Source organism: Pelmatolapia mariae, linkage group LG16_19 (assembly GCF_036321145.2).
Source record: "Pelmatolapia mariae isolate MD_Pm_ZW linkage group LG16_19, Pm_UMD_F_2, whole genome shotgun sequence".
Classification (NCBI taxonomy): Eukaryota; Metazoa; Chordata; class Actinopteri; order Cichliformes; family Cichlidae; genus Pelmatolapia; species Pelmatolapia mariae.
Window position 1 is genome coordinate 60,881,186 of NC_086241.1, and position 24,211 is coordinate 60,905,396.

Consider the following 24,211-nt stretch of genomic DNA (forward strand, 5'->3'; position numbering starts at 1 on the left):
ATTGATTGTTCAGTGAATAACCCAAACTCTAAAATGATGAAAATAGAAAAAGGCACAGCAGTACAGTGCAGTGTTACATATTTTATTTTATTTGATAAGGGATGGCAAAACAACTTACATTTTTGAACCATTAGTCCCTGCATCATTAAAGCAGTTACCATATTACATACCTTCAAATTTTTCAAAATATTTGATATTATTATTTATAAAGTGCGGCAGTGATGAGACAACAGTCAGAATTAGGGAGAATGAGAGTGGATCTCAAGTCTAAATTGGCTTGACACACTCACAATAACAGGAAACTGGTTTTAGTCTTCTGACTAGTGCAGCAGAGCGAAGCGAGGCAAACAGACACCACAGTGTCAGATCTAAATGAAGACACACTTCACCACATCACCATGTAATCAGAACAGTTTCAAAGAACACATGAAAGGCAGCTTGAGCAATTTGGGTGATTGTCACATTATCCAAAAATTGCGTTTGTGGTGCTATAAGAACATCACAGTTGCTCTTTTTCTTTCTCCAGGTTGCAGATTTGTGAAATCAAAAGGGAAAAAATGCATATCAAAAGAAAATATCTGGCAACAGTACAATCCCTTTTTCAAACATTGTTCAACTCATCTGTATATGTCAGTCTTTAGGAATTTAAATTGTTGAGACATCTGTCGTTCACATCTACCGTGAGAACGAAGCAAAAAGCATAACTTACAATCTGCCGCCCTCGGGATAATTATTACCAAAACACATTAACAAACAAGAGATCTGAATTCTTGGAAACAAAGCAAACAAAATGCCCTCCAATATTTCAAAGTAATATTATTATTATTATTATTTTTTAATCAAAAAGAAACTTACACTGAAAGCTGGCCACAAAATGTGCTTCACATGTACAACACGTAAACATCTTCATTATGGTTACAAAAACAAGACAGTTTCGAAACATGTAACTTCTTGGCAGATGACACCTCATAAGTAAAAAGCTCACCTACACACAGATACCTACAGGTAATAAATTTGTCAGTGGCCTTCTAGTCAATATATTTTCCCTTTAGGCTGAGGTAGGAAACAAATATTAAACATATACAGATTTACTATGAATATGCTTATATTTCAAGGGTGTAACTGTACCTATTAGCAACAGTTAGCAGTTCTGTTGTGTAATACTGGTTGCCGCTCAAATGCAGTAACGTTTTTCCCTCACAAATACTGTGCAGATGAACAAAAAAAGCCAGCAAAAATATTTCCAGAATGGAAATAAAGCACAGTGGTGATCCGTTTGTTTTGCAGTGGCATAAAGGTCACTCAACCAAAGAGTGAAGCTGATATCAGGGTTTTAAAAGAACCCAGTTTTTACACATTTTTCAGATCTGTTCCAGGTTTAACTCGCATTTCCTCCACATTGAGACTCCACTGTCCCATGCCAACTCAATAGCAACACACATTAGAGTGATAGTAAGGGTCTAGTACAATATTAATTAATTGATAATATAAATAATGTCCAACTAAATATGTAGTTTTAGTGTGAAGTACTGGTACATTTACACAAAATGCGATGCATCATCTAAAAGTGTATGCTGAAGTGTTAGCAAGGCAAATCTGGAGCCAAAAATCTAATAAGAGGACTCTTTAGTAAAATGGCAAACGTGATAAGCTCTGTATATCAGTTACATAAGTTAATCTTTCACCTTCCCAAAAAGTTGAATGCTCTAATTTGTCCTTAATGGGGGCTTATCTGTGTGCTCTCTGTGCAATCCCTTGTTATGCCCACTGTGCCTTTACCTGGTGCGCCCCTGACGCGGTTGAGATGACTTGTTGTGTTCAGCCAGCCACTGGCGGCAGATATTCTGCATTACTGAGTCCTGTGCTCCTTCAGCGGCCTGAAGGACATCCTGGACCAACGGGCCTGCCCGGCTTGTCTCCAGCTTCACTGCCAGCAGGTACGCCGGCCTTAGCTTACTGCACATCAGGAAGGCTTTGATCTGCAGAAAGACCAGCGATGAAATTAGAAAGGAGCTTCCCCAAAAATTCTACTCACTGAGGTCCAAAGACGCTAATAAAGGAGGGGAAAAAGCCAAATAATGACAGGCTTCAGAGGAAAAAATAAAGCAATATCGATTGTAAGGAAATACAGAGGAACACAGTGAGGGTAGTTTTTTTTAAAAGCAGCCTCTGGCAAGAAAAGTAATCCCAGTGGAAGGCAAAGAAGGGTAAAACAAGGCAATTATTACTCTACCTTGCTTTCTGTGCTTTTTATCTCCAGAATGAGACTTTCCAGCTCCTTGGCCTAAACCATATCAAAGAGAATAGTCTTTAGGATAAGCGTACAACATTGTGCCTAAAGTATAGTTAGTATAATGAATATCCCTATCACATGCATCTCCATAGCAATTCTGTCACTCACATCAGCTGGTCCTTTCTCTGCACAGGAGATGTAGTTGAGGATGAGGGCATCACAGTCGTTTTTAGTGGCAGTGCCTGATTCGCCCACACATTTGAGCAGCTGCCGCACGGACGCGTACTGCTTGCGTCGGATGAGCCACTGTCCAGCTCGCACATAGACAGCCTGAGCCTCCAACTGGAAGTCCTGAAGGAGAGGGAGACAACATCTATATTTTCAACTTTTAACTGAGAAAAAGATCACATCAGTAATTTAATTCTTCATTGTGCTCAGTTTTTGCTGCTGCTGTACTGTATTTTGTCATTTTAGTTACATTGGAAATCTTACCTCCATCATTTTTGGCTGTCTACACCAAGATAATTAAATTAATTATTGTGCTATCTCAGCTCAACTGGTGCTTACTTCCAATACTCATGTTGGCAAAATATTTCAAAGACTTCTGCACACAAAAAACTGCTGTGTTTGCAGTTCCGATCTCAGACATGAACATACCTGTATGACTCTGTAAGCAATGCCAAACCCTTCTTCTATGTTTTTTCCTCCAAGCATCACCTGCAAAAACACATCATAAAACACTGTACTGATTTTATGTAACAACAATGTACAAATACATAACATACAAAACCAGTTCTAACAAAATATTTTGCATTATTTTTAGCTACATACATATTTATACACACACATTAAGCGCCCTGCGGCAACTGTTGTACACATTTTTTTAAATTAAATATATAGTGCTTAATGAGTAACTCAAATATGCTAAATAGTGTTTTTTAGATTATTGATATCAGAAGATTGTCACTTTATACATTTCCAAAAAACCCTGCAGCCCAACCTTGCAGGCAACTTCTACTTTCATGGGGCTTCCTCCAAAGAGCGTAGGCAGTGAACTGGGTGCAGAGAGATTGGTCTGCGGGGCCTTGGAGGATGCTGCATTCTCACAGCGATGGAGAAAACGGGTTACCTCCAGCTGGAGCTCAATCGTATTCATGTGCCTAAAAGAAAAAAAAAAAAAGAGGCGAAGATCAAAAGCTTGAAGTAAACATAGTAATAATGAGGCATTTTAAATAAAGTTTTCAGAGTTTTTTTTTAAATCATTGGTAGTCAAAAGTAGATTTCTATTTCATTAATTGTCATAAAGCTCTTAAATAACCTGGACACATCACTGGATGACATCATCTTCCTGAAAGAGTTGGGCTGTGACCGTCTCCTCCCAGAACCCCGACCTTGCTGCTCCTGCAAGTACGTCCTCAGGTGCTCTTTGGCTCTGACCAACCAACGCTGTGCAAAATAAAGTTCAAGTTCATCTTTCGCGTGTAAGAAGAGGAAACCATTTTTTAAAAATATTTTCTTATTGCATAACTGTAGAGGAAAAAAATAACAGATACCTGTTTTTCTCCCAGCTGTAGGTATGAACTGGCTCGATGTGTGAAGAATCGAATACAGGTCATGGCTGCACGCACGTGATCCTGTCCAGACAAACACAATTTTAAAACTTCTCCACCAAGAATCATGAGGACCTCAATTTGCAATCCTAAAGAATAAAATGCGTTTCGGCTTGTGGCCTTCATCAAGGTCATGACCATGATGAAGGTCACAAGCCGAAACGCATTGGTAAATCAATAAAATTGTTCCTTTATTGACTGACCAACGCGTTTCGGCTTGTGACCTTCATCAGGGCCCTGATTAAGCCGAAAGAGAGATGGGCACGTAAACTGTTACTGGAACTGCAGGTCCATCAGTAAAAAACAGGAAACTTGACAATTATATAGTACTCAGCCTAATCACTAACCTGCTAGGATGACATTTTGAAACATTCACGTGGGAATATAAAGGTGTTTTTCCCCCCGCTTGGAATAATAAGTTAGTCAAGTCTCAGACCATCCACCTATCATTTCAGTCTAATTATTATTTTAGTAGTTTGTAAGAGATCCAAAAAATGAGCATGAAGGAAAAAAGTCCTCGAACCGTCATGAACTGCTGAAACTGGTAGAGAGAGTGATAGTATCCCCGTCGCTGAAGAAACTGGCAGGAAGCAATGAGGTACCGGCTGCATGTCTCCAGACTGGGGTCCTGCTTTTCCAGTATTCCCTGGAGCTTGCTCAGATGGCCCCGTTCCAGACTGGGCTGCAACACACCCTCTAGAAATACTTCCTCTGGGCACTCCTGATCCACATTACAGCAAAGAAGAGGGAAAAAAATGACAAACTTGGATAAAACTGAGGCAATGACACAGCCAGCAATAATTTCAGGCAAGTGAAGTCATGTACTACATGTGATGCTGCTTACTCAAGAAACAGTCTATCTTTATGATACAAAGTACTATTACTCAATGTACTTTGTTGACTGTAGGCCAAATTGAAAACGAACCATCGCTAATAAATCAGTGTCACATAGACCTCATTGCCCACACATTATAGGTAACCTGACATCCCGCAGGATCTGAGATCTTGGCAACAGATGGGTATCAAAGAATACCCGAAGGCGAGTTAGATAATCTCCTGACCACACACAAGCTGCATCACAAAAGAGGACTGAGATTTCTGTTTTTGGCTTGTACCTTGTGCTGTTCACTCCTTTGACTTCTCCAGTTAAATGAAAGTAAAAATAGTTTAATATTGATCCAAACATGCAAAGGATATGGACACCTTTAATAATTTAGGCCTCACCCTTTTAAGAAGGTATGCCAGAGCCTCTGTTACATAATCATGACGCATATAGAAGCTGATCAGTCCCAGGTGAGTGCCGTATGTATTCAGGTAGTAGAGACATTCCTGGTGGAGAACACTGTTCTGCATCAGCCCCTCCGGTCGCTCCACAGGACTGACCTCACAGAGAGCGTCCTCTAGCTCCTGCAGGGATGCCAATATGTCTTCACCATAAGACTGATATATAGAAGAATACAAACAACAACACAAAGGTTTATGCATTTATTGCGTATAAAAGCAGGTACAAAAAAAACCCCCAAACAAACTTCTGTGTATTTGTAGTTTGTTCTGATTTAACAAAGATTTTTGTTGCGTTTTTGTTTGAAAAGGAAAGGAAAGGTGTTCCTGAACTGAGAAAACAGTTTCTTAGGATTACTCAACATTAACATAGGTCTGTCTTTACTTTCTTTTAGTCTGGATTCTAGATGCAGTAGAATCCCAACACGTGTAGTGTTGAATTCTACTGCTAACATGCAGTAGAATCCGACACGTGTAGCGCTTCACATGCCAGAACTTACTAGGTTCGTCTAGCATGCAAGAAATGTGCTAGATGCCTAAGGTGTTAGGTAGCACAGCCAGTCTAGTCTTTCTGTCTGAGGATAAACTCTGCCTGACACTGCTGTATGCTCTTAAAAATACATGTTGGTAAAATTATAGTTTATTGCATTATTTTAAAAAGTGAAAAAACTGGAAATTATCAGAAAACGTTTATGGCTATATTTTTTTAATGTTTTCAATTATTCTATTGCTACATCAGACAGGCATTTGGTGCATCCTAATACATTTGTGCGTGTGATAGTGATCTTTTCAAATTCATTTACCGGGAAGGCACACATAGTAGTGTTTATCTTTGTGTGAACTACTGATTGCAAGAATGTAGCTGCTACTTTATACTTTCTTAACCATGACAGCTTCACAAAATGCCAGCACAAATTTTTTCTTGTACTTCAGCATTTGCATTTGTGTACAGTTTGACCTTTTAGATGCATGCAAAGCAATGCACTTATGTTAAAAATGTTAATATTGTTATATATCAAACTTTGAGAAGGAAGTGTTGTGCGATGACCTACTCTATTTGCAGACGGGAAGCATGTTATACATCTGCCCATTTCTTCCGTTTTTAATATGTTGTGGGCTGGAGGCTAGTGCCACCATGAAAATAGCTACCTACCATAGCCAGAGAGGGCCGCACCATGGTTTCTAGGTGCTGGACAATCTCCTGTAATAATAAGGGACCCGAGTTGAGCTGGTTGCGGTCCACTGGGGGCTTCAGGCAGCGAGTAAACTTCTCCCGTGCCCCTGAAAGATTTCCTGCCTTCAGAGATGCCATTCCCCATGCCTGCCACACACCACCAGGGTCAAGACCACTCTTGGTTGACACCTAGCAACCAAACAAGAAGAGATGACAAATGCTTTGTGATTTAATTCTCTGCAACTTGTCATTTTTTTTAAATTAAACTTTAATTTAAAGAACAGCCTCTAACCTCCACAGCTAGCTGGTAGTGTTCTGCTTCTAGGAGCTGATTGCGGAGCCGTGTGACAGCAGAGGTCTCCAAAATGTCATCCAGAGAGGGAACATATTTGTAATTGGCTGTCACCAGAATTTTAAGCACATCCACTTTACTGATGTAACTGTTGAAAAAGAGAATAGGAAGCACAGTCAGACACCTGCTTTCATAATACCGGTATCTTGTATTAGTCTGGTGAAATAAAGGGCTATCCACTGAGTGCTGGTAACCGTAAACTACTTCAGCATACTTCCTGTGACCTCATCTGTCCTCATTTAATGACAGCGAATCATCTTAAATCCAAACAAATGTGCCTGTATTACTCAATATTTTCAGAGCAAACACAAGTCATTGGCCAGGTGTCTTTTATGATGCCAACAATGGCGCTATAGCAACTGATCTCACTGTTTTGAAATGGGTGATTAAAAGTAAAAAAAAGAAAAAAGAAAAAAAGAAAAATGCACAGAGCACATGGACACATGTATACATATGCTGTACATATATAATTCACTTACTATGCTGTTATGTATCTGTGTGTTAATATGCTGCTCTGCATTAGCTGGTTGGTCTGTTAGCTGTATCAGCTTTATAGGTTTTATCATTTTCTTTGCATGTCTCTGGTTGAGCTGTGGTTATTCTGCCCAAACATGCCCTAACCACTAGTCATGAGTTCTTTGTTTTCTGACTTTGCTGCATCTACATTCGGTTTCTTATTAATCTGAAAGCTAACCTACATACATACATACATACATACATACACTCATCTACATTTTGCACAATATCTCACGCTCTTTCTCATCACCCTAATGATTGCACAGTGTGCATAATAACATGCAATTTTCAACTGCTGGTTAATCTAACTTACCCAGGGTTTCATCTTACCTGTCACATAAGGCAAGGTCATGGCTGCGGCCTACTTTAACAAACATCAACTTGGCACTGAACAACAGCCGCCGCATGATGTCAGTGAGCAGGCAGGCATCCACCTCTGGATTGGTCAGTTTACGAGACAAGGAGCGGCAGTGGCTGATGAGCTGATGACCACAGGCGGTTTGGTCACTGTGCAGAGATAAAATGGCCACGCAGAGGTATGCACTGGGAGCCTATGTGTTTTAGGGAAAGAGCATTATTACTTTTAAAATACTGACTTGGTTAATTCCACTAACTGAAAGCTATTAAAGTAGACAAAGACAGAAATCACACAAAATTGTCAGCTAAATTTAGGCACTAGCTCAATATAAATCTTTTGCTCTATAAAAACAAAGTTACCCTCAATAAGCTGCTAATGACTAACATGTAAAGGTAACCTGCGCACTGGGATGGAAGGTGACTATACAAATCCAAACCTGTTCATAGTAGAACTCGTTCCGCAGATGCTGGTTCTGTGCAGGGTTTGTGCTGAGGAGGAACTGTCGATGGACCACTTCAGGCAGATGCAGCATCCCATCGAGGGGAAACTGCTCTGTGACCACAGGGCTACCATCCACTGCTAAAAAAGAAGAGAATACGTCATCATTATAGTCTACATTAATTACGCATTTAAGAATGGCTGCATGTAAGTGGCTCTCCACCGTTTTAGCAAATTCAACATATTGTAAAACTCTAACATTGAAAAAACCCAAAAGAAAGCACCAAAACACAACATAAAATTATTTAATTTACCTTCAGCAGGTTCCAGCTCATCATCAGTACTGCAAATAGAGACAAATTAATTTTTTAGTTATATTCAAACCCTTCTTTTCCCTGATTACTCGGTTTCCGTAATTCATATGCATTTGGAACTACTAGCTCTGATAAATGTCTTACTCTGGGTGAAAGTAGGTGTAACACTGATCACAGACTCTGACTTCATCTCCTGGACAACCGTCAACAGGCATCTTCTTTTCCGAACACGCATTACAAACAAGACGGCCACATCTCCGACAATGATGACGTCTGTTGAACTAAAACCAGAAAAGCAAAGGAAAAATCCCAGCTGAGCATACATGAAAACTGTATTTTTGTAATCTGTCGAGGAGATCCAACATTAACAGTCATGTTTTCTCCATAAAAATGTCATACAGAGGCCAATTATTCTTCACATCAAAGAAATGGAGTGTGAAATGGAAAAGTCAGGATGACAAAAAAAAAAAAAAAAGAATAAATAAAGTAATACACTTGAACTTGAGCAGGTAACTCTCTTTCATTGGTAACTGCATCACTCACCATGGTAAACCTCTCACGCTTGCAAACCATGCACACATGCTGCTGGGTATCTGGGACCCAATCTTTGCGGGCTGGGGGTTGATCTGGAGGCTGGAACTTTGCAGGTGAGTGACGTTTTTTCCCTGCTGAACCACGATCCTTCTCTCTGTCTGTGCTGCTTCCCGAGGCTGTGTGTGTAGGGGTACTGCCTGTAATTAAAAGAAACACTCACAATGATTAAAAAACAAAAAACTACACTACAGCAATATCATCATTAAACATATCCAAATATCTCACTTCTGGAGGGTGCTGGCGATTCAACTCGACTGGAAGAGAGCGAGCTGTCTTGAGCAGGACACTGTATTAGCGCTTCCTGAAGACTGATTACAGAATCTGGAAAATAAAGTGTTATATGTTTAGACACGACCAGTTGGTAAGGTGGATGGTTCTTTACCCATCTAACAAGTGAAATATTTATTACAGGAGTACATAACCAAGACAAGAATACATAAACTAGAACTGTATTTCTCCATCAATTCCACCGAGTCTCACAACAATTCAGTTTAGTTTTCAGCAGTTTATTAAACCTTTGCACAAACATTTAACTCAAGTGGCTGCCCATCTCTGATATGTTTGTCTACTTGGCAACCGTATGCTGTAAGATTAGCACTGACCAGATCGAGCCCTCTCTCTGGGGGCGCAGGAGAAGTCAAGAGCCTTGCAGGCGTAGTCTGCTAGAAGCGTATCAATGTCCTCAGCGCTGAAGCCAGCCTCCTGGCCAACCAACAAGCTCCGCAGGGTCCGCACCGCCACATCAGCCCAGTCTACCTTCAGATTCATCAACAGCTGCTCGAGCATGAGCAGTGGATCTGACAGCAAGGGGAAGTAGTCCTGCCTGGCAGCTGGAGGCAGAGTCAGCAACACCTGGGGGAGAATACACATTTAATGAACCCAAAGATAGGAAGCAACTCAATTGGAGAACAATGCAGAACAACTTAAACAGTGCAAAACTAAAATTTGGGGCCAGATTCATTCAAACCTGGCAATAGTAACATTATTGTGATTATTAATAAACAGGTTTAAAACATTTTCAGTGTTTCGCAAAAAAAATTAATTAATTAATTAAAAAAAAACCCACCCTGACACAGAACACCAATCACATGCAGACATCATCTGCTCATTTACAGAAAAAATTCAGATTTGGAAAACAGGACCATCTTTATAACTGGATTACTTTGTATTAGAGGAATATTCTCTACATATTAAGATATTTTTCTCATTAATTGAAAGAGCTTATGGTTTCCTGTGAAAATATTACAATTTTAGAATTGAAAAGTTGCAAAAGTATTTTCAACAAACTAAGGTTTACAGAATTACGCAGACTTGTGTAAGTCTCTATTGTAAGAAGGGAAATTTACAAACAGCTGAGGGGAAATTGCAATTGACACAAAGACAATGTGCAGTATTACAATCATTATTATTATTGTTTTCTGATTATGAATTGAATCACACTATGTGGATACAATATTACTTAAAAGATATTTTTGAAATTAAACAACACATCCAAAAGATGTTTTTTAGAAGATTTTACCCAAGTTATGATTGTCCAATGGTCATTATGCACCTCAAGTCTACTAATTACTAATGCTGTTTATCATTTATTTATCATCTTTATGTTAACATACTAGTGCAAACTTCCCAATCACAAACCTTAGAGCCCAGATGAAGCGCGTGGATGTATCGGCGACGTGCAGGAGACACCTGCCTCTGGAAATGCAGGGTGAGGTAGTCTGCCAGGAAGTGGCATGCATCCAGTCCAGGGCGACGATCGAGGGCACGCTCACAAACATCCAGACCAGCTGCAAAATCTGAGAGCCCGTCGAGTAACTAAACAAACCAAGGGAGGGACAAAGGATATTACAAGGACAGAAGAACACATAGTAAAAGAGGAAAAAGGTTTGAGAGGGTAAATGAGTTCTGAAAATGTTCTGAAATGTTAAAAAAAAATCTTCTAAGATCTTAGAAGACCTTAAAAAAATCATATACTTTGTCTACTTTATGTTATGTAGAAAAAAAATTGCAAAGCTAATTAGTTTTTTCCCATGCAAAAGAAGAGTACACCACAGACACAAGTATATGATGCTGATTTTAAGTTAGTATTACATAAAGAGTTTTCTGGAAAGAAAACTTTGTGTGTTTGAACAGAGCTGAGTTATACCAGTTCAAGGATAAATTTAATGATACATGACCACACTCTAACAAATGTTTATACATCTCAAAATGGACTTCAATCTAAATTTCCAAGAAGTTGAACAATCTGGACCTGAAAAGCCTCATTTGTCTGTTCCTTTTCCAGTAGATGAAGCAAATGCTCAGTTTGCAGCTGCAGTCTCAGCTGATCTGATACAGGATACAGCTCTGTCCACTGTGCACAAAGATGAAATTCCTGCAAAAACATAAAAACCAATTATAATGATAAGAATATACATAAACAACTGATTATTATGGAGAATAAGGTCTGTGTTAAGTTTTGGTAATAGTAATTTCCTGTCTAATGTCCTGTCAATAAATTGTTCTAACTAAGCTGCACCTACCTTTGCCTCGAGTATCATAGATAACACCGACTCAGAGTTTGTCTTGGATTCATTTCTCAGCTCCTGCCAAGTGCCCCAGGGCAATGAAGGCTGTAAATTCAACATCTGTGACAAGGAAGAGGACCACAAACAGTTGGCAGGATAGAATGGAAAGTCAAATAAAGTGTCTGAGTGGTATATTATATAATACATGTACACCATGCTGAACTCAAGTCATAATATCACTCCATTAAGAATTGGAGTCACTAAACTACCAAATACTGATTTGCAGTTGCAGAAGCCTTCTATAAGAAAGTCTACTAGCACATGTCTAAACTGTATTTCTGCAACTACTTTGTTAGAATATAGATTTATTTCCCAATAACAAAAAAAAAAAAAAAAGTAACTAAATTCTGCACTACCTGGTGGTAAAGGTCCAGTTCTTTCTTCTTGAGCTCTAGATCTGTTTTCAGTGAGATCTCTGTGCTCGGGTCATTAAGGCAAAACTCGAGCAGCTCCAGGCAGGCCAACAGTGGCCACCGCTCCAGAGCCTGGAGGGCAACACGGGCTCGCAGATTAGGATCCTGTACTCGGAACAGATGACCTATACCTTCATCTCCATCTGAGCAAAAACAACAAGCATTTTAGTTAAAGTTGAAACAAATGGTACATTAAATTAGTATATTTTTAATTTTAAGATTTTTATGCTACATGGTTGCGATTACTACATTTGACCTCAAGTATTTAATAAAAATTTTTATTGTCTTCGTATTCTGTTGATGCATAAAAATCTAACTTTTCAAGAGGCATCACTAGTAACTTAAAATGTTTAGTTTTGTGTGAGCAATAGTCACAAACTTTCTCTACAAATATTTTAAAAAAAAAAAACAGAAAATTAGTTCCTTACCTTCTAAAGCACCACATGCAAGCAAGCGGTCTCTTAGCGCCCCCTCCTGGCTACAACTCTGCCCATAGAGCTCCAGCAGACTGAGGGCTCGGCTCAGGTCTCTGGAGGCAAGAGCCTTCTGGAAGGCGTCAGCAGCAACACCCTGAGCAACAAGTTCTTGCGGCCCAGACAGCAGGAGACTGATGAGTGGTTTCCCGCAGACAACTGCCCCAAATCCAACGGAGCTTTCCTCATTCTCGCTTAATGACATGCCCAGCACTGGTTCAGCCATGGTGTGAAGGTAAGCCTGGAGAATAGGGAACTCCCTCAGGAGGTTATCAGCTTCACGAGAAATCTGCTCACCATCTAAGACAACTTCTTTACGTCCGCTGCGGAAATATCCAGACCATCCAGAAGATTGTGTCCGGGCAGTTTCTCCTTTACAGGCGCTTAAACATGTCAGTGTGGCCAGTAAAGGGGAGCGAGACTTAAGGAAAGACAGAGCCGATGGTGTGAGAAGAAAAGAATTCAAGGAGGAAGAAGAAGAGGATGATGAAGACGAGGGTGGAGATGTGGAGAGGTGTGTGGGTGTAGAAGAATGATCCTCCACTGAGGCATCGGACTCAGAGCTCACATCAGACTGAGACTCGGCAAGTCCCAGGACTGTCATGTGATCCTGAGCATGGCATTGGAGTAGGTTAGACAACGCAGTAACACCAAACACACCATCTTCTTTCTTGCCCTCATCTGACTCTTTTCCATCATCTGGACAGGAGATCCACAGAGGAAGAGCCTCACAGCATCGCTGAACAATCACTTTTTGGATGCTTAGTCGCAGCCCTTCCTGTTCCAGCAAGGACAGTACTCTGGAAACATAACAAGGTATAAAAAGTCAGCATGTTGCTGCTAAACATAAACTATTTCTGTAGTTTTAAGCTACTGGATATATATATATATATATATATATATATATATATATATATATATATATATATATATATATATATATATATATATATATATATATATATATATATATATATATATATATATATATATATATATATAACAACTATGCATACTTGTCAGGAGATACTTGTCGGTCAAACAGCAGGTAAGAGAGAAGTTGAAATGGGGCTTGAAGCAACACTAGCAGTGGGTTTCCAAGCTTCACTTCAGTGTTCTGGTCTATTAGAAACAGCAAGAGATGCAAATCAGAGCAAGACCAGGGAGTAGAAGAGAAACACTCTACATTCACAATTTAGACAGGACTTAAAAGCTGTAAACATCACTCTAAGAATCAGAGATAACAGGTGGTGGAAGTGAGTATCAAGTAGTTATGACTGAGATGTAAAGTCTTCATTTTACCTTCTGAACTGAGGCTACGCACTAACACAGATGCTAGTGTGTTGATGTAATCAAAGAAACTGCGCACATAATCTGGTCTGCTAAGGTCTCTATCTGGCTCGAAGGGACAGAGGCTATCAAGAGAACGAAGTAGCTGCTTCATGCTGGAGCGCACCGGATGAACATCTAGTTCTGACTGCTTCAGACTGGCCTGCTCCACCAGAAGTGCCAGTAGAGCGCTCCCCACACTGCCCTCTATTATAAGTTAAAATGAGAAAACACAAAACAGGAGAATACTTGTTTAGCTTTTTCAAAAACAGAGGGGGTTTTAAGTTAAATATTTAAATTAAACTGTTTGATCAAATGTAGCATATGTTAACTGTGCCAACCTGTGCCATCTGTAGCAGCACTCAGATTGTGCAAAGTGTTTTCCAAACGCTGCACCAGACTAAACCGAGCAGAAATAAATTCTTCACTCAGCGTTGGATAGCAACAGAGCAGTACTTCCTGGATGCAGCAACCAAATGGGCTGGCAAACACCTGGTCTTCCCCAACAGCTTCTACGAAGAAGAGTGAATCAGTAACAAAGACACTATTCTGCAAACTCAATTCATTCAGTTAACTCAAGTGTTTAAAAATGTGCATTCACCTGTTTTTATAGAACTTTTACCGGCGGTTGAATGATTTAGGATTTTGTTGATCTGTTGTAATACCATGGGAAATCCACAGATCCCCTCAGAATGAGGCACTTTAAGGTCAACTATTACTCCTGGGGAAGCAGACAGGGATAAACACAAGACACCATTTGCTCTCGTTCCCATCACCATGTCAAAATTAATTCTTCCAGATAGAAATTTGGGCTTCATACCTCGACCCTCCAGGCTGCTGTTGAGTCTGCGTTCAGCTGTGTCCAGCAGCTGTCGAGACGTCTTCCAGAGCTGACAGTGGCAACACGCCAGGTCAAAAGCAGCCATGGCTGCTGGACTGAGCTCCTCCAGCAATGTGTAAAGAAGGCCAGAGGCATCTGAAGAGTAGTGACTTAGCCAGTAGCCTTCCTCCAGTGAGGGCAGTTTGTGAGCAGGGGTGCTGAGGAGACGGTCTGCTATGTCTGAGATGGAGTAGAAAGCCACTCCTGAAGAAAAACATATGCATGAGTCAGTTGTCATGGTGCACAGATGCCTGTAAGTCTTTGCTGTGCTTTGCTATACTAATCTCTTCTAAAACCAATATAAAAAGAGGCCAAACTACTGCAAACAGGTATACCAAGTTAAAATGCACACTCGAACTGAAAAGCAAAATGGGGAGAAAACTTTAGAACAAAGAGTCAAACCTGCAGCAGCAGCACTTCCAATGGCCTGCAGTGTCGATCGGCCGCTACTGCCCAGCCGACTCCTCCCTGTCCCTGACCCAGCTGCTGTCCCCAAGCCCTCTGATGAGGATGAGGACGAAGACATGGATTGACTCTCCATCTTTTGCTCCACCTGTGCCAACTCCACCAGGACTTCTTTGTAGCGCTCCATGAAGACCAGCTCGCCACAACAGGCAGACGCTTCCAGATCAAAAACCACAGACACCTGTCAAGAAGCAAATGTTTTTAACTGGATGGAAAAAACTCTGACAATACTTACAAACGTCGCCAGAGATAAAAAAAAAAATCAGGTTAATCAAAAAAGTTATTAACTGTAGTTCTGGTAAAGTGTAAACATGGCTAATGACCAACACAAAAGTGAACTTCTAATGTGTTATAAATGATGCTTGTAATCATATAATTAGTATGAGTGAGGTTGGAGTTAATAATAATATAATGTCAATAATTTGAAGTGAGATAACTGCTCTAACAATAAAGAGGAAAATGACTTTTTTTAGCTTTGTTCAAACAAATAAGCAGACTGTTGCATCCAAATTTTATTAGAGACCTGATGAGCTTCCATGAAGTTTCCTCGTCGGATGCAGGACATTAGCAGAGACTCTGGAGGGGACAACATGGCAGGAACCAGCCAACTGTGGGGACCTCCACATGGACAAAACTCCAATTCCACAGAGCCTGTTGTCATTCCTCCTCCACCATCTGACAAAGTATTAATAAATGATAATAAAACAACAACAGAAAAATGACTTTGAAGACAGAGGCAGTCAAACAAAAATACATTTCTCCTACAGCTTTAAGACTTTAAGGAGTATTTACATATGTAAAGAAGAGCCAGATGTTTTTCCTTACCTGATGTGCTTGTGCTGACCTCTCCATTGTGTTTTTCTGTGGAGGAGTGTCTCTCTATGCTATGCCTTCCTGGTTTCCTTCGCCTCCTCAGGCTCGAGCTCTTGCGGGGTCCCAGAGGAGTGACAGTACAGCCTACTGTTGACGTTGTAAGAGGACTTTCTGAACCTGCGGTTAAAACAATGTAACATCAAAGCTTCAAGAATTTATGATGAACAATTACCTAAGTATTAACATAGTCATATGTACTGGGTACAGTACATATGTCAGTTCCCAGTCAAATATGTTACTTAAACATACAGAAGAATAAAGAAAATAAATTGCTAGCTCACCATTTCCAGTGCTCTGGTTGCTGGTAATAATCTGCAGCCTCCACTGAGCCTCCGCAGTGCGTTTGGTCAACCTCTGCAAGCGTGACCCAAATGACTCAGCAGTCACCGAGCAGCCCAAAGTTGCTGCTGCCTCTGCTTCTCGAGGCAATGCTCTTCCTTCCTCCCGTCCATCCTGCTGACCCACCACACACATTCCCTCCAGTCCTTCCTTCAACAGCTTTAAAAACCCCTCCATGCCACTCACATCAACCAGAAACCCCTTGCAGCCCTGGACAAAGTGTCCGAGGTCCAGGTGACTAGAGTGGGCTGCTGTTGGACTTGAACATAGCCTTTGATTCCCCTTTTTTCTCTCCTCAGTGTTATCCATCTGTCCTTTGTTTTCTGAATCTGTATTTTTGTTTCCTGTATTTGGAAAGCAAGTGTCATTCCCTACATTCTGATTTGAGTTTGCATCTTTTTGACTCTGCTGAGCAAAGTCACTGGTGGACAGAAAGAGGAGAGAAAAGATATTTTCCAAGAGCTCCAAGCGGAACATGGCCGGCACTGCCTCCAGATAGAGCTGACACTCAGACAGGTAGTGTTGAAACACCAAATGGCAATCTGAAAAACAACACAACCAAAAAAAGTGAAAACATTAGTAAACGGTAAACAACCTTGATGGCTTTAATACGTAGGAGTGGAAGTCCTTGTTCTGAGTCCCAGCTTGACCTTTAATGCAATTTCCTGGTCTTTCCCTGTGCTTCCTGTCTATATTTCTGTACTTCTAGAAGAAATTTGCCATTAAAACTTGGTTTGTAAACTGTAATGAGAGTGATGCAGAAAAAAATGTGTACGTTTTTGCCAAAAGACTGTAATGAGAAAACAAGAGAGAAGACTTTTCTATCATCTATTATCAAAGTAAAGCTTCACTTTATAAAAGAAAGACGGCCTTGTTACCTTCTGGGGAAGCTGAGGTTTTATTTTGGTCCTTTTCTGCATCAGAGGGCTGGTACTGCTGCATGGGATCACACTTGGTGCAGTTTGAGTATTTATGTGCATTCACACAGAGTGCATAGATGGCATACTTCATGGCACAGAACCCCTGGAACAAAACTATGTTTCTTTGTACAACAGGGCTGAGAGTGCCAACTGCCCCAGCACCCTCTGCAAGAAACACACATACACACAAATAAAAGAACCACAGACACCTTTAAATGTAAATACTATGCAGCATCAAATTCATTATTTTTTACTCATTTGAACAAAAAAATGCATAACGCAAACCTGCTTCTGGTAAATTTGGCAGTTGCTGTAATAGATCTAATATCCTGCGTTCTTCAAACTGAGCCAAAGGAGTCAGAGAATGCAGGATATAGAGGGCTGAGTGGTTGTCCAGAGTGTGAAGCTGTGCCAACAATGCCTCCATGGAAATCCCTCTAGAGACACAAAACACAAATATATTAAAAGCTAAAGAGTAACTAGATAAGAATTAAATGACAGCAAGACTTAAATCTAGAGAAAGCCAGTGCTTACGGATTGTTATTTTTACACCATTCAAGTATTCCAAGCTGAGTTGACAAAAGATTAGAAAACTCTTGTAGAACTGAGTCATTGGCTGCTGCCTGAAAAGGTGAAAAGAGAGTATCAGTAAAGCACTACCTCCAAATATTAAAAAGATGGAAAATGTCTTTAGAGGTTGAGGTGCATGTAGATGTCTGGAGAGCTAAATGATTCTGGCTGTGACCTGCTCTTTGTGAAGGATGCTGAGCAGCTTTTGAGCCGAGCTCAGACTGCGACACTGAGTCCATCCCAGCAGCAGCAGCAGACGGGACAAGGGGTGGAACTCCAGCTGCAGCAAGTTTTTCAGCTGACTGAATTCCTCGTGTTTAATCAGGTCAAGTGCAGTAACCTACAGGAAGAACCCAGCTTTATTACATTACTCCATTTTATCTCATGCTGTTGGTTTACTAGACCATCAAGATACAGTATGCATTATAAAAAAAATACCACGAAGCAACACTCTGTGCACTTTTTATTATATCTTGGAGGAATTTATATCTGGTTACTAAACTAGTATTACCAGTTTCCAGTTATTTACGTACCAAGACTTGCTCCAGGAAGTGCTTTCCACTACTAAGGCACTCAAAGTAGATAGTCTTCCAAATGGATGGACGGTCTTTGTGGCAACATAAACTGATGGTAAGTTGCTCTGCTTCAGGCAGCTCAACTAACAGGGGAATATAAAAATAGCAATTGAATTCATAACAGAACGAAAATGAATTTTTTAAGCAAAACATAAAAAATAAAAATAAAAGAAATCCACACAATCCTGACTTTTATAGACTTTAGTAAAATATTTTTGATTAGATTTAGTCGGTTGAAATACAGCCAATGTAAAAGACAAAAACGATTAAAAACAAAACACCAACCCTATTTTAAGTAATAATAAAATCTAAATCACAATAGTCAAAACAGAAACCAACAAAAACAAAACAAAAAGAAAAGAGGAAATCTTCTTCAGAGCCAGTTAAATCTGCCACAGCTTTACACCCACAGATGCAGAAGTGTGACTGAAAGAGGAAAGAGGTGATGCTAGCATTTCTCTTTGAGCACAATAAAGCAGAGGATGTCTGGTTTTTAAACTATAAATATATCATCAGTATCAAAACTATAAAACAAAATGTCAAAGTACCACAAAAACAGCTCATGGGGGAATTGACTTATAGGAACATGTGCTTGTGCTTCAAAGCAATTTGTCAAACTAACCAACAAGGAAACTGCTTAAAGTCTAACCACATATTCTAGCTAAAACCAGTAGGGTTTTTTGGATTGACTGGCCATCATACTGATCCTAAGGATCAAGCTAGAATAAGTTTTGATGCATGCTCAATATCAACCCTTAGTGATCCTCTATGTATCAGGAGTATCAAAACAGTTGAGAAGCATCTTTTCTAAACACTGCGTCTCCATGGCTTTTAAACCCCCAAAACATGCTGCGCCAAAAAATGGTCCACCCCAAGGATTGGGTCCCCCGACACAGAGTAATACAGTGCCCACTGTTAAGTGCCAGAAGGATTGCCATGATTTATACATCGGGGAAACCAAACAACCTCTGGCGAAGCGGATGGCACACAGAAGCGCTAATTCATCAGGCCAGGACTCCACGGTCTATTTACACCTAGAGGCCAGTGGTTTCTTTTTCAATGATGAGGATGTACACATCCTGGACAGGAAGGAATGCTGGTTTGAGCGCGGAGTCAAGGAGGCCATTTACATGAAAAGGGAAAGGACACCTCTGAATCGAGGAGGGTACATCTTTCGCCATCTTACAATGCTGTGATTGCAGCAGTCCCCAACTCTCTGTGAATGGTACTCATGGCCATTGATCAGTGGGCTTTGATCAGTGGTTGTTGATCAATGGTCATGACAATTTGCATATTAATGATTAAGGAACTGACCTCACAGCCAATTGTTCTTTCAGTGGGCTAGTTTCAGTTATTGTGCAAATGTACTGTTTATAAGATTGGGGAAACCTGGAGTCAGCTGAGACTGAAGAAGTCACTTGGATGCGTGATGAACCGTTTCTTCCACTTAAAATGCTACGTCCAGATGAACAGAATCAACCTTTTAAGCTAGAATAAGGTTTATAGGACATGGAATGGTTGGCAGAATAATGTAAATTTCCTTAAATGGACTACCTTGTGTGTGAGGTGAGCTCCTCAGCAGATGATCTCTCTGCAGCCTGAGAGCAGTAGAGCAGTATGTCGAGACAAGTGCGTCACATTGAGGGCGAAGCAAGGAGCTGAGGATCCTCTCCTCTTTCAGGGGCCCCACTCTGGCTGCCCACAGTGCTTCACAAAGTGCCTCCAACTGCCCATCGCTTCTACGGGAGCTCCATGGCATCACAGCCAACACAGCGTATATCTCCTCCACCCACTCCTCCACATTCTCTGGCCTTCTCAGTTTCCTTATCAAGTGCTGGATGAATGCATTCTGTAAAGTATGGTCCTCTGTGCATGCCTGGTCAATGGATGAAATTAGGAAAACCGAAATGATTTTTTTTAAAATATGATAATTACACTGATATGACATTTTTCAAGTACTTTTAGTCATACATGGTAACGATATATTTGACTTTACCTGTAAGAAATGTGCTAAAGATTGAGCGAGTCTTGGCTTTTTTTTCTCCAACAGGGTTAACAAACAAGACTCAACAGTAGCAGCAGTTGTTCTTGAACTCTCCACCACCTTTTGCTCAGACTGTTTATCCAAGAAAGCATGTTGCAACTCCTACAGAAAGATTGTGGTCATATAATTACAGAATAGCAAAAAGTTTTTATTGTCAAATGTAAGCTCGACTCTAGTTGGCAATAAAAAGCAAATTAACCTTGAGAACAGTCTTGGGTATGCCCTCTGACCCCAGTTCCTCCAGAAGTAACAAAAACTCCAGCTCTCTTCTGACATTAGGAGAAACCTAAAGTTAAAGAAAAAGTTTTATATAGGTGTTTTTCTGCTCTCATACTGTTCAGCTGTGATGTTTTAAACGCCTTTTTACATTATTTACACAACAAAATATTATCTCTTTTTTTGCAAGAGCAAAAAGGTATTTTTTAATGTTCAATATTAGTTTTAAAAAATATGTCAATAATAAAATAATAACAACAGAAATTTAAAATTTTTTCACTTTTATTATATATCGATCTTCTGTGACAGTTACCTGTTCTTCTGTCCATTTCTCCAAGACCTGCAGCCAAAACCAAGCCAGTCTATGTGGACTCCCTACTGACTCCCATCTACAAAAAACATTATTGGCACTCAATCATTTAAAGAAGCTCAAATACAAAATGTCTTCATAGCCTTTATTTCTTATTATAATTTACTTCTGACTCACTTTAAGCTGTAAGGATGGCTGACAATAGCCTTGATTATGTCCCGTAAATTTTCGGAAAGTCCTCCCTCAGAGTTAACCAGCTGTGGCACACAGGCCCTCGCCAGCTCCCACTCTCCATGCTGCAGGCACCTCTTGAAGTACTCAAATAGATCCTGAAGCGACGTCTCGGCTTCACAGCCAAAGGGATGCATGGTCACTTTCCCAGTGACGCTTTCTGCTCAGCAGTCACACCTGAAGACCCAACCTCACTACCAGGTAGCCAAGGAGCACCCTTGAGCTTTCTTTACCTGAAACACACGATGATATTTATTTAGGTTTTTCATAAATATTAATAGTAACAGACTATTTGTTACGTTAGTCCAAAAACCCACATCGACTGTTCTCTTTTAAAACAGCTGCAAAAGCATTGGGACAACACTCTTCTGTATTTCTTCATATTTTGCTCCCAAGGAGGCAGAATTTCTTGTCATTTTTAACGTGGTCTTGAGGAATAGTTCTCCACATTTTTTGAAGGTTTTCTAGTGGGGTTTTTTGGCTGCTTTGTCACTCATTTTCAGTCCAGTCTTTGTACCTGAATATTTTTACAAGAATGTTTCAGTGTTTGTTTGGTTATAAAGCCACTTCACAAAAGTGGCCATCAAGAAGCCATTCTTAAGGAAGTGAAACAGAGCGAAAAGGCTGAGGTATGCCAAATTACACATGGACTGGACTGAAATTGAGTGGCATCAGGTCTGGTGGAGTGATGAATCCAAATGTGATATTTCTGTTTTAAAATGTGTAATGCTACAGAGAACGCCTGGGGGGAGTTACAAAAGTGAGTGGCTACAGCCATCTGTAAAACACGCTGCAGCTGCAGCTACTGCTAGAAAGCCAGTGGTTAATTCAGTTAATGCAAAGCCATTATTAATGCAGAAAAGTATCATTAGATTTTCAGCCACCATACCATCTGATAAGCAGCAGCTTCATTTTTCAGCATCACAATGATCCCAAACACACTAATAACACACTCTAATGCAGAAAAAGCACACCTGAGTAGAAAAAACAGAGCTTGGAAGACCTCCCCTAAGCCCGGAACTTATACATTTTACATACATTTAAACGGTATGAAAGGAGAAGTGAGAACTGTACCAACTCTTACATAGCAGATCATGGATGGCAGGACACAAGCAAGAGATAAAAAGAAAGTTTGTTGTGGGTCTCGAAATAAGTCTTAAACATTTATGGGGCGCTTACACATTTATTTTCAATAGTAGTCTACTTATCACATTATTACCGAAAGTGAATTTATATGTTCTTCACTGACTCAACCCAAAAGTAGAATTTATACCAAATGTATGAAAAGCTACAAACTGTATTTGAATAAGCTGTACATCTTATTCGCTGTAGAGAGTGAAATGTTTCCCGTCCAAAGTGAAAACTATAACTTCGCTTTACAAAAGTGTTTTCTTCTTTGACAGTTATCCCACTAGTTAGCATTAGCTTTCGTTAGAAATCAATGTGATTGGATGTAGCTTAAAAATGTCGGATAACTTCCGTAACAGTTGGCAGGAACGTATCGTTGCACTCACATTAATTATGAAGAAATAAATTCAGAAAAGTTACTTACTCATTTCTTTGAGCCGTTTTTTGTTCAAACTGGGTGCAAGTTACTCCTACCTAGGACTTTCTCTCGGCCTGTTATGCTAGCTGCATACAGGATGCATACAGGCTGCATAACAAGAGTCATGTGATCAAATCAGCTGACTCTCCTACTCCGGTTGGGCAAAGGTTGGTTCGAAGAGGGCGTTACGGAAAAAAGGGGGGAGGGGGGGAGTTATAGGGGAGGTATTTGACTTGGAATAATATTTCTAAACCAATCATGTTCTCAATATTTAGGCTTTTTTTTTTTAAAGAAATAATCCACTTCAAATCGTAGCACTTGTGTGAACTATCAAAAAGCTTTTAACATATAATATGATGCTGTGATTTGGGCCATAAAACACTGCGGTCAAGCAAAAGCCTGAGTGACTGGAAAAACTTTTGATGATTTCTTCTTTCAGTTAATCCCTTTAGGGGTCACCACAGCAGAGCATCTGCCTTCATCTCACTCTTATCCATAGCATCCTCCTTTGTCGCACCAACCCCCTCCATGTCCTCCCACCCAAAATCCAGGATTTTTTGTTTTCTCCATTTCTAATAATTAGCCTTCTAACGTTCAAATTTCAAAATCAGGATGGTATGATTATTATTCTAAATGAAGTGCTTGATTATTGTATCCAATATAGATTTACTGATCAAAAAGACACAGCAGAGATGATGACAGAGATGTCATCACACCCTGGACAAAACCTGTTTTAGTGCCTTCACACTCTCTGGTACAGACCACTACAAATCAAACATCTGTACAGGTTCTTCCCACAGACCGTCACTCTGACTGAAACTCACATAGTGTCTGTACTTACCTGGACACTGAACACCACACAGCTGGTCAAGAAGGCTCAGCAGCGGCTGCATTTCCTGAGGAGGCTGAGGAAATTTGGTATGTCGGCCAAGATCTTCAGCAGGTTCTACAGCTGCATTGTGGAGAGCACCCTGACCAGCTGCATCAGTGCATGGTACGGCAGCACTACTGCTGTGGACCGCAAACGCCTGCAGAGAGTGATAACAACCGCGGAGAAGATCATCAGAACTCCGCTGCCCTCTCTGCAGAGCATCTACCATTGCAGTCCAGAGGAGAGCTGCCTTCATCTTCAAAGACCCCACACCCCCCCAACATGGACTGTTCACACTTCTGCACTCAAGACGAAGGTTTAGAAGTGTGAAATCCAGAACATCCAGACTCACTAACTCCTTCTTCCCCACTGCCATCAGACTCTTGAACAGCTGACCCATTTTGAACAGTAATAATTATTTTTTTGCACGTCTGGTCATCTTATATATTAAGCCAGCATATTAAGCTATAGTTCTTTGGCACACATCTGTTTCAAATCTCCATATTTTGTCTCATTTTCTGTCTTCAGCTATTTATTTGTACTATTTGTATTTATATGTTCTATTTCTATTGTATATATTAATCGGCATCTGTGGGTGCACAGCAAAGAAAGAATTTCATTGCACAAAGAAATGCCTTTTCTCTTGTGACACATGACAATAAACACTTTGAATCTTAATTCTTGTACTTAAACATCCATCATACCTGCTGCTCATGTAT

The 24,211-nt window shown here is 40.2% G+C and overlaps 1 protein-coding gene across 3 annotated transcripts; it reads right to left on the reverse strand.

Annotated features, from left to right (window-relative positions):
- Positions 1-78: 78 nt before the first annotated feature.
- zfyve26 (zinc finger, FYVE domain containing 26) lies at positions 79-22,723 on the reverse strand. 3 transcript variants are annotated; one of them, XM_063497518.1, is made up of 43 exons: positions 22,628-22,723; positions 21,022-21,308; positions 20,848-20,923; positions 20,518-20,604; positions 20,271-20,420; positions 19,829-20,150; positions 18,233-18,357; positions 17,875-18,039; positions 17,664-17,752; positions 17,415-17,566; positions 17,088-17,294; positions 16,152-16,751; positions 15,823-15,987; positions 15,521-15,672; positions 14,935-15,178; positions 14,473-14,736; positions 14,254-14,373; positions 13,994-14,164; positions 13,626-13,859; positions 13,340-13,445; positions 12,279-13,123; positions 11,794-11,993; positions 11,393-11,497; positions 11,122-11,244; positions 10,509-10,685; positions 9,473-9,722; positions 9,096-9,191; positions 8,820-9,007; positions 8,421-8,557; positions 8,277-8,305; positions 7,961-8,100; positions 7,497-7,717; positions 6,591-6,738; positions 6,278-6,487; positions 5,068-5,283; positions 4,367-4,564; positions 3,787-3,867; positions 3,552-3,679; positions 3,234-3,393; positions 2,891-2,950; positions 2,402-2,584; positions 2,234-2,284; positions 79-1,979 (listed from the first exon to the last, which is right to left on the reverse strand). In XM_063497518.1, the coding sequence occupies exons 2-43, from the start codon at positions 21,210-21,212 to the stop codon at positions 1,776-1,778; spliced, it is 7,770 nt and encodes a 2,589-aa protein (XP_063353588.1). In that variant the 5' UTR covers positions 21,213-21,308; positions 22,628-22,723; the 3' UTR covers positions 79-1,775. The 3 variants fall into 3 exon arrangements, with proteins under 3 accessions (XP_063353588.1, XP_063353589.1, XP_063353587.1); XM_063497519.1 differs by having other exon boundaries at positions 5,068-5,250; positions 7,961-8,103; XM_063497517.1 differs by having other exon boundaries at positions 7,961-8,103.
- Positions 22,724-24,211: the final 1,488 nt, after the last annotated feature.

What these genes read in the sequence shown, in the direction of transcription:
- zfyve26 (XM_063497517.1), bottom strand. Translation starts at nt 21,212, where the DNA reads ATGCATCCCTTTGGCTGTGAAGCCGAGACGTCGCTTCAGGATCTATTT. An exon ending in GCGTAGCCTCAGTTCAGAAG is followed by an intron (nt 13,446 to 13,625) that starts GTAAAATGAAGA and finishes TGTTTCTAATAG; the next exon opens with ACCAGAACACTGAAGTGAAG. An exon ending in TGGCATACCTTCTTAAAAGG is followed by an intron (nt 4,565 to 5,067) that starts GTGAGGCCTAAA and finishes AATGTGGATCAG; the next exon opens with GAGTGCCCAGAGGAAGTATT.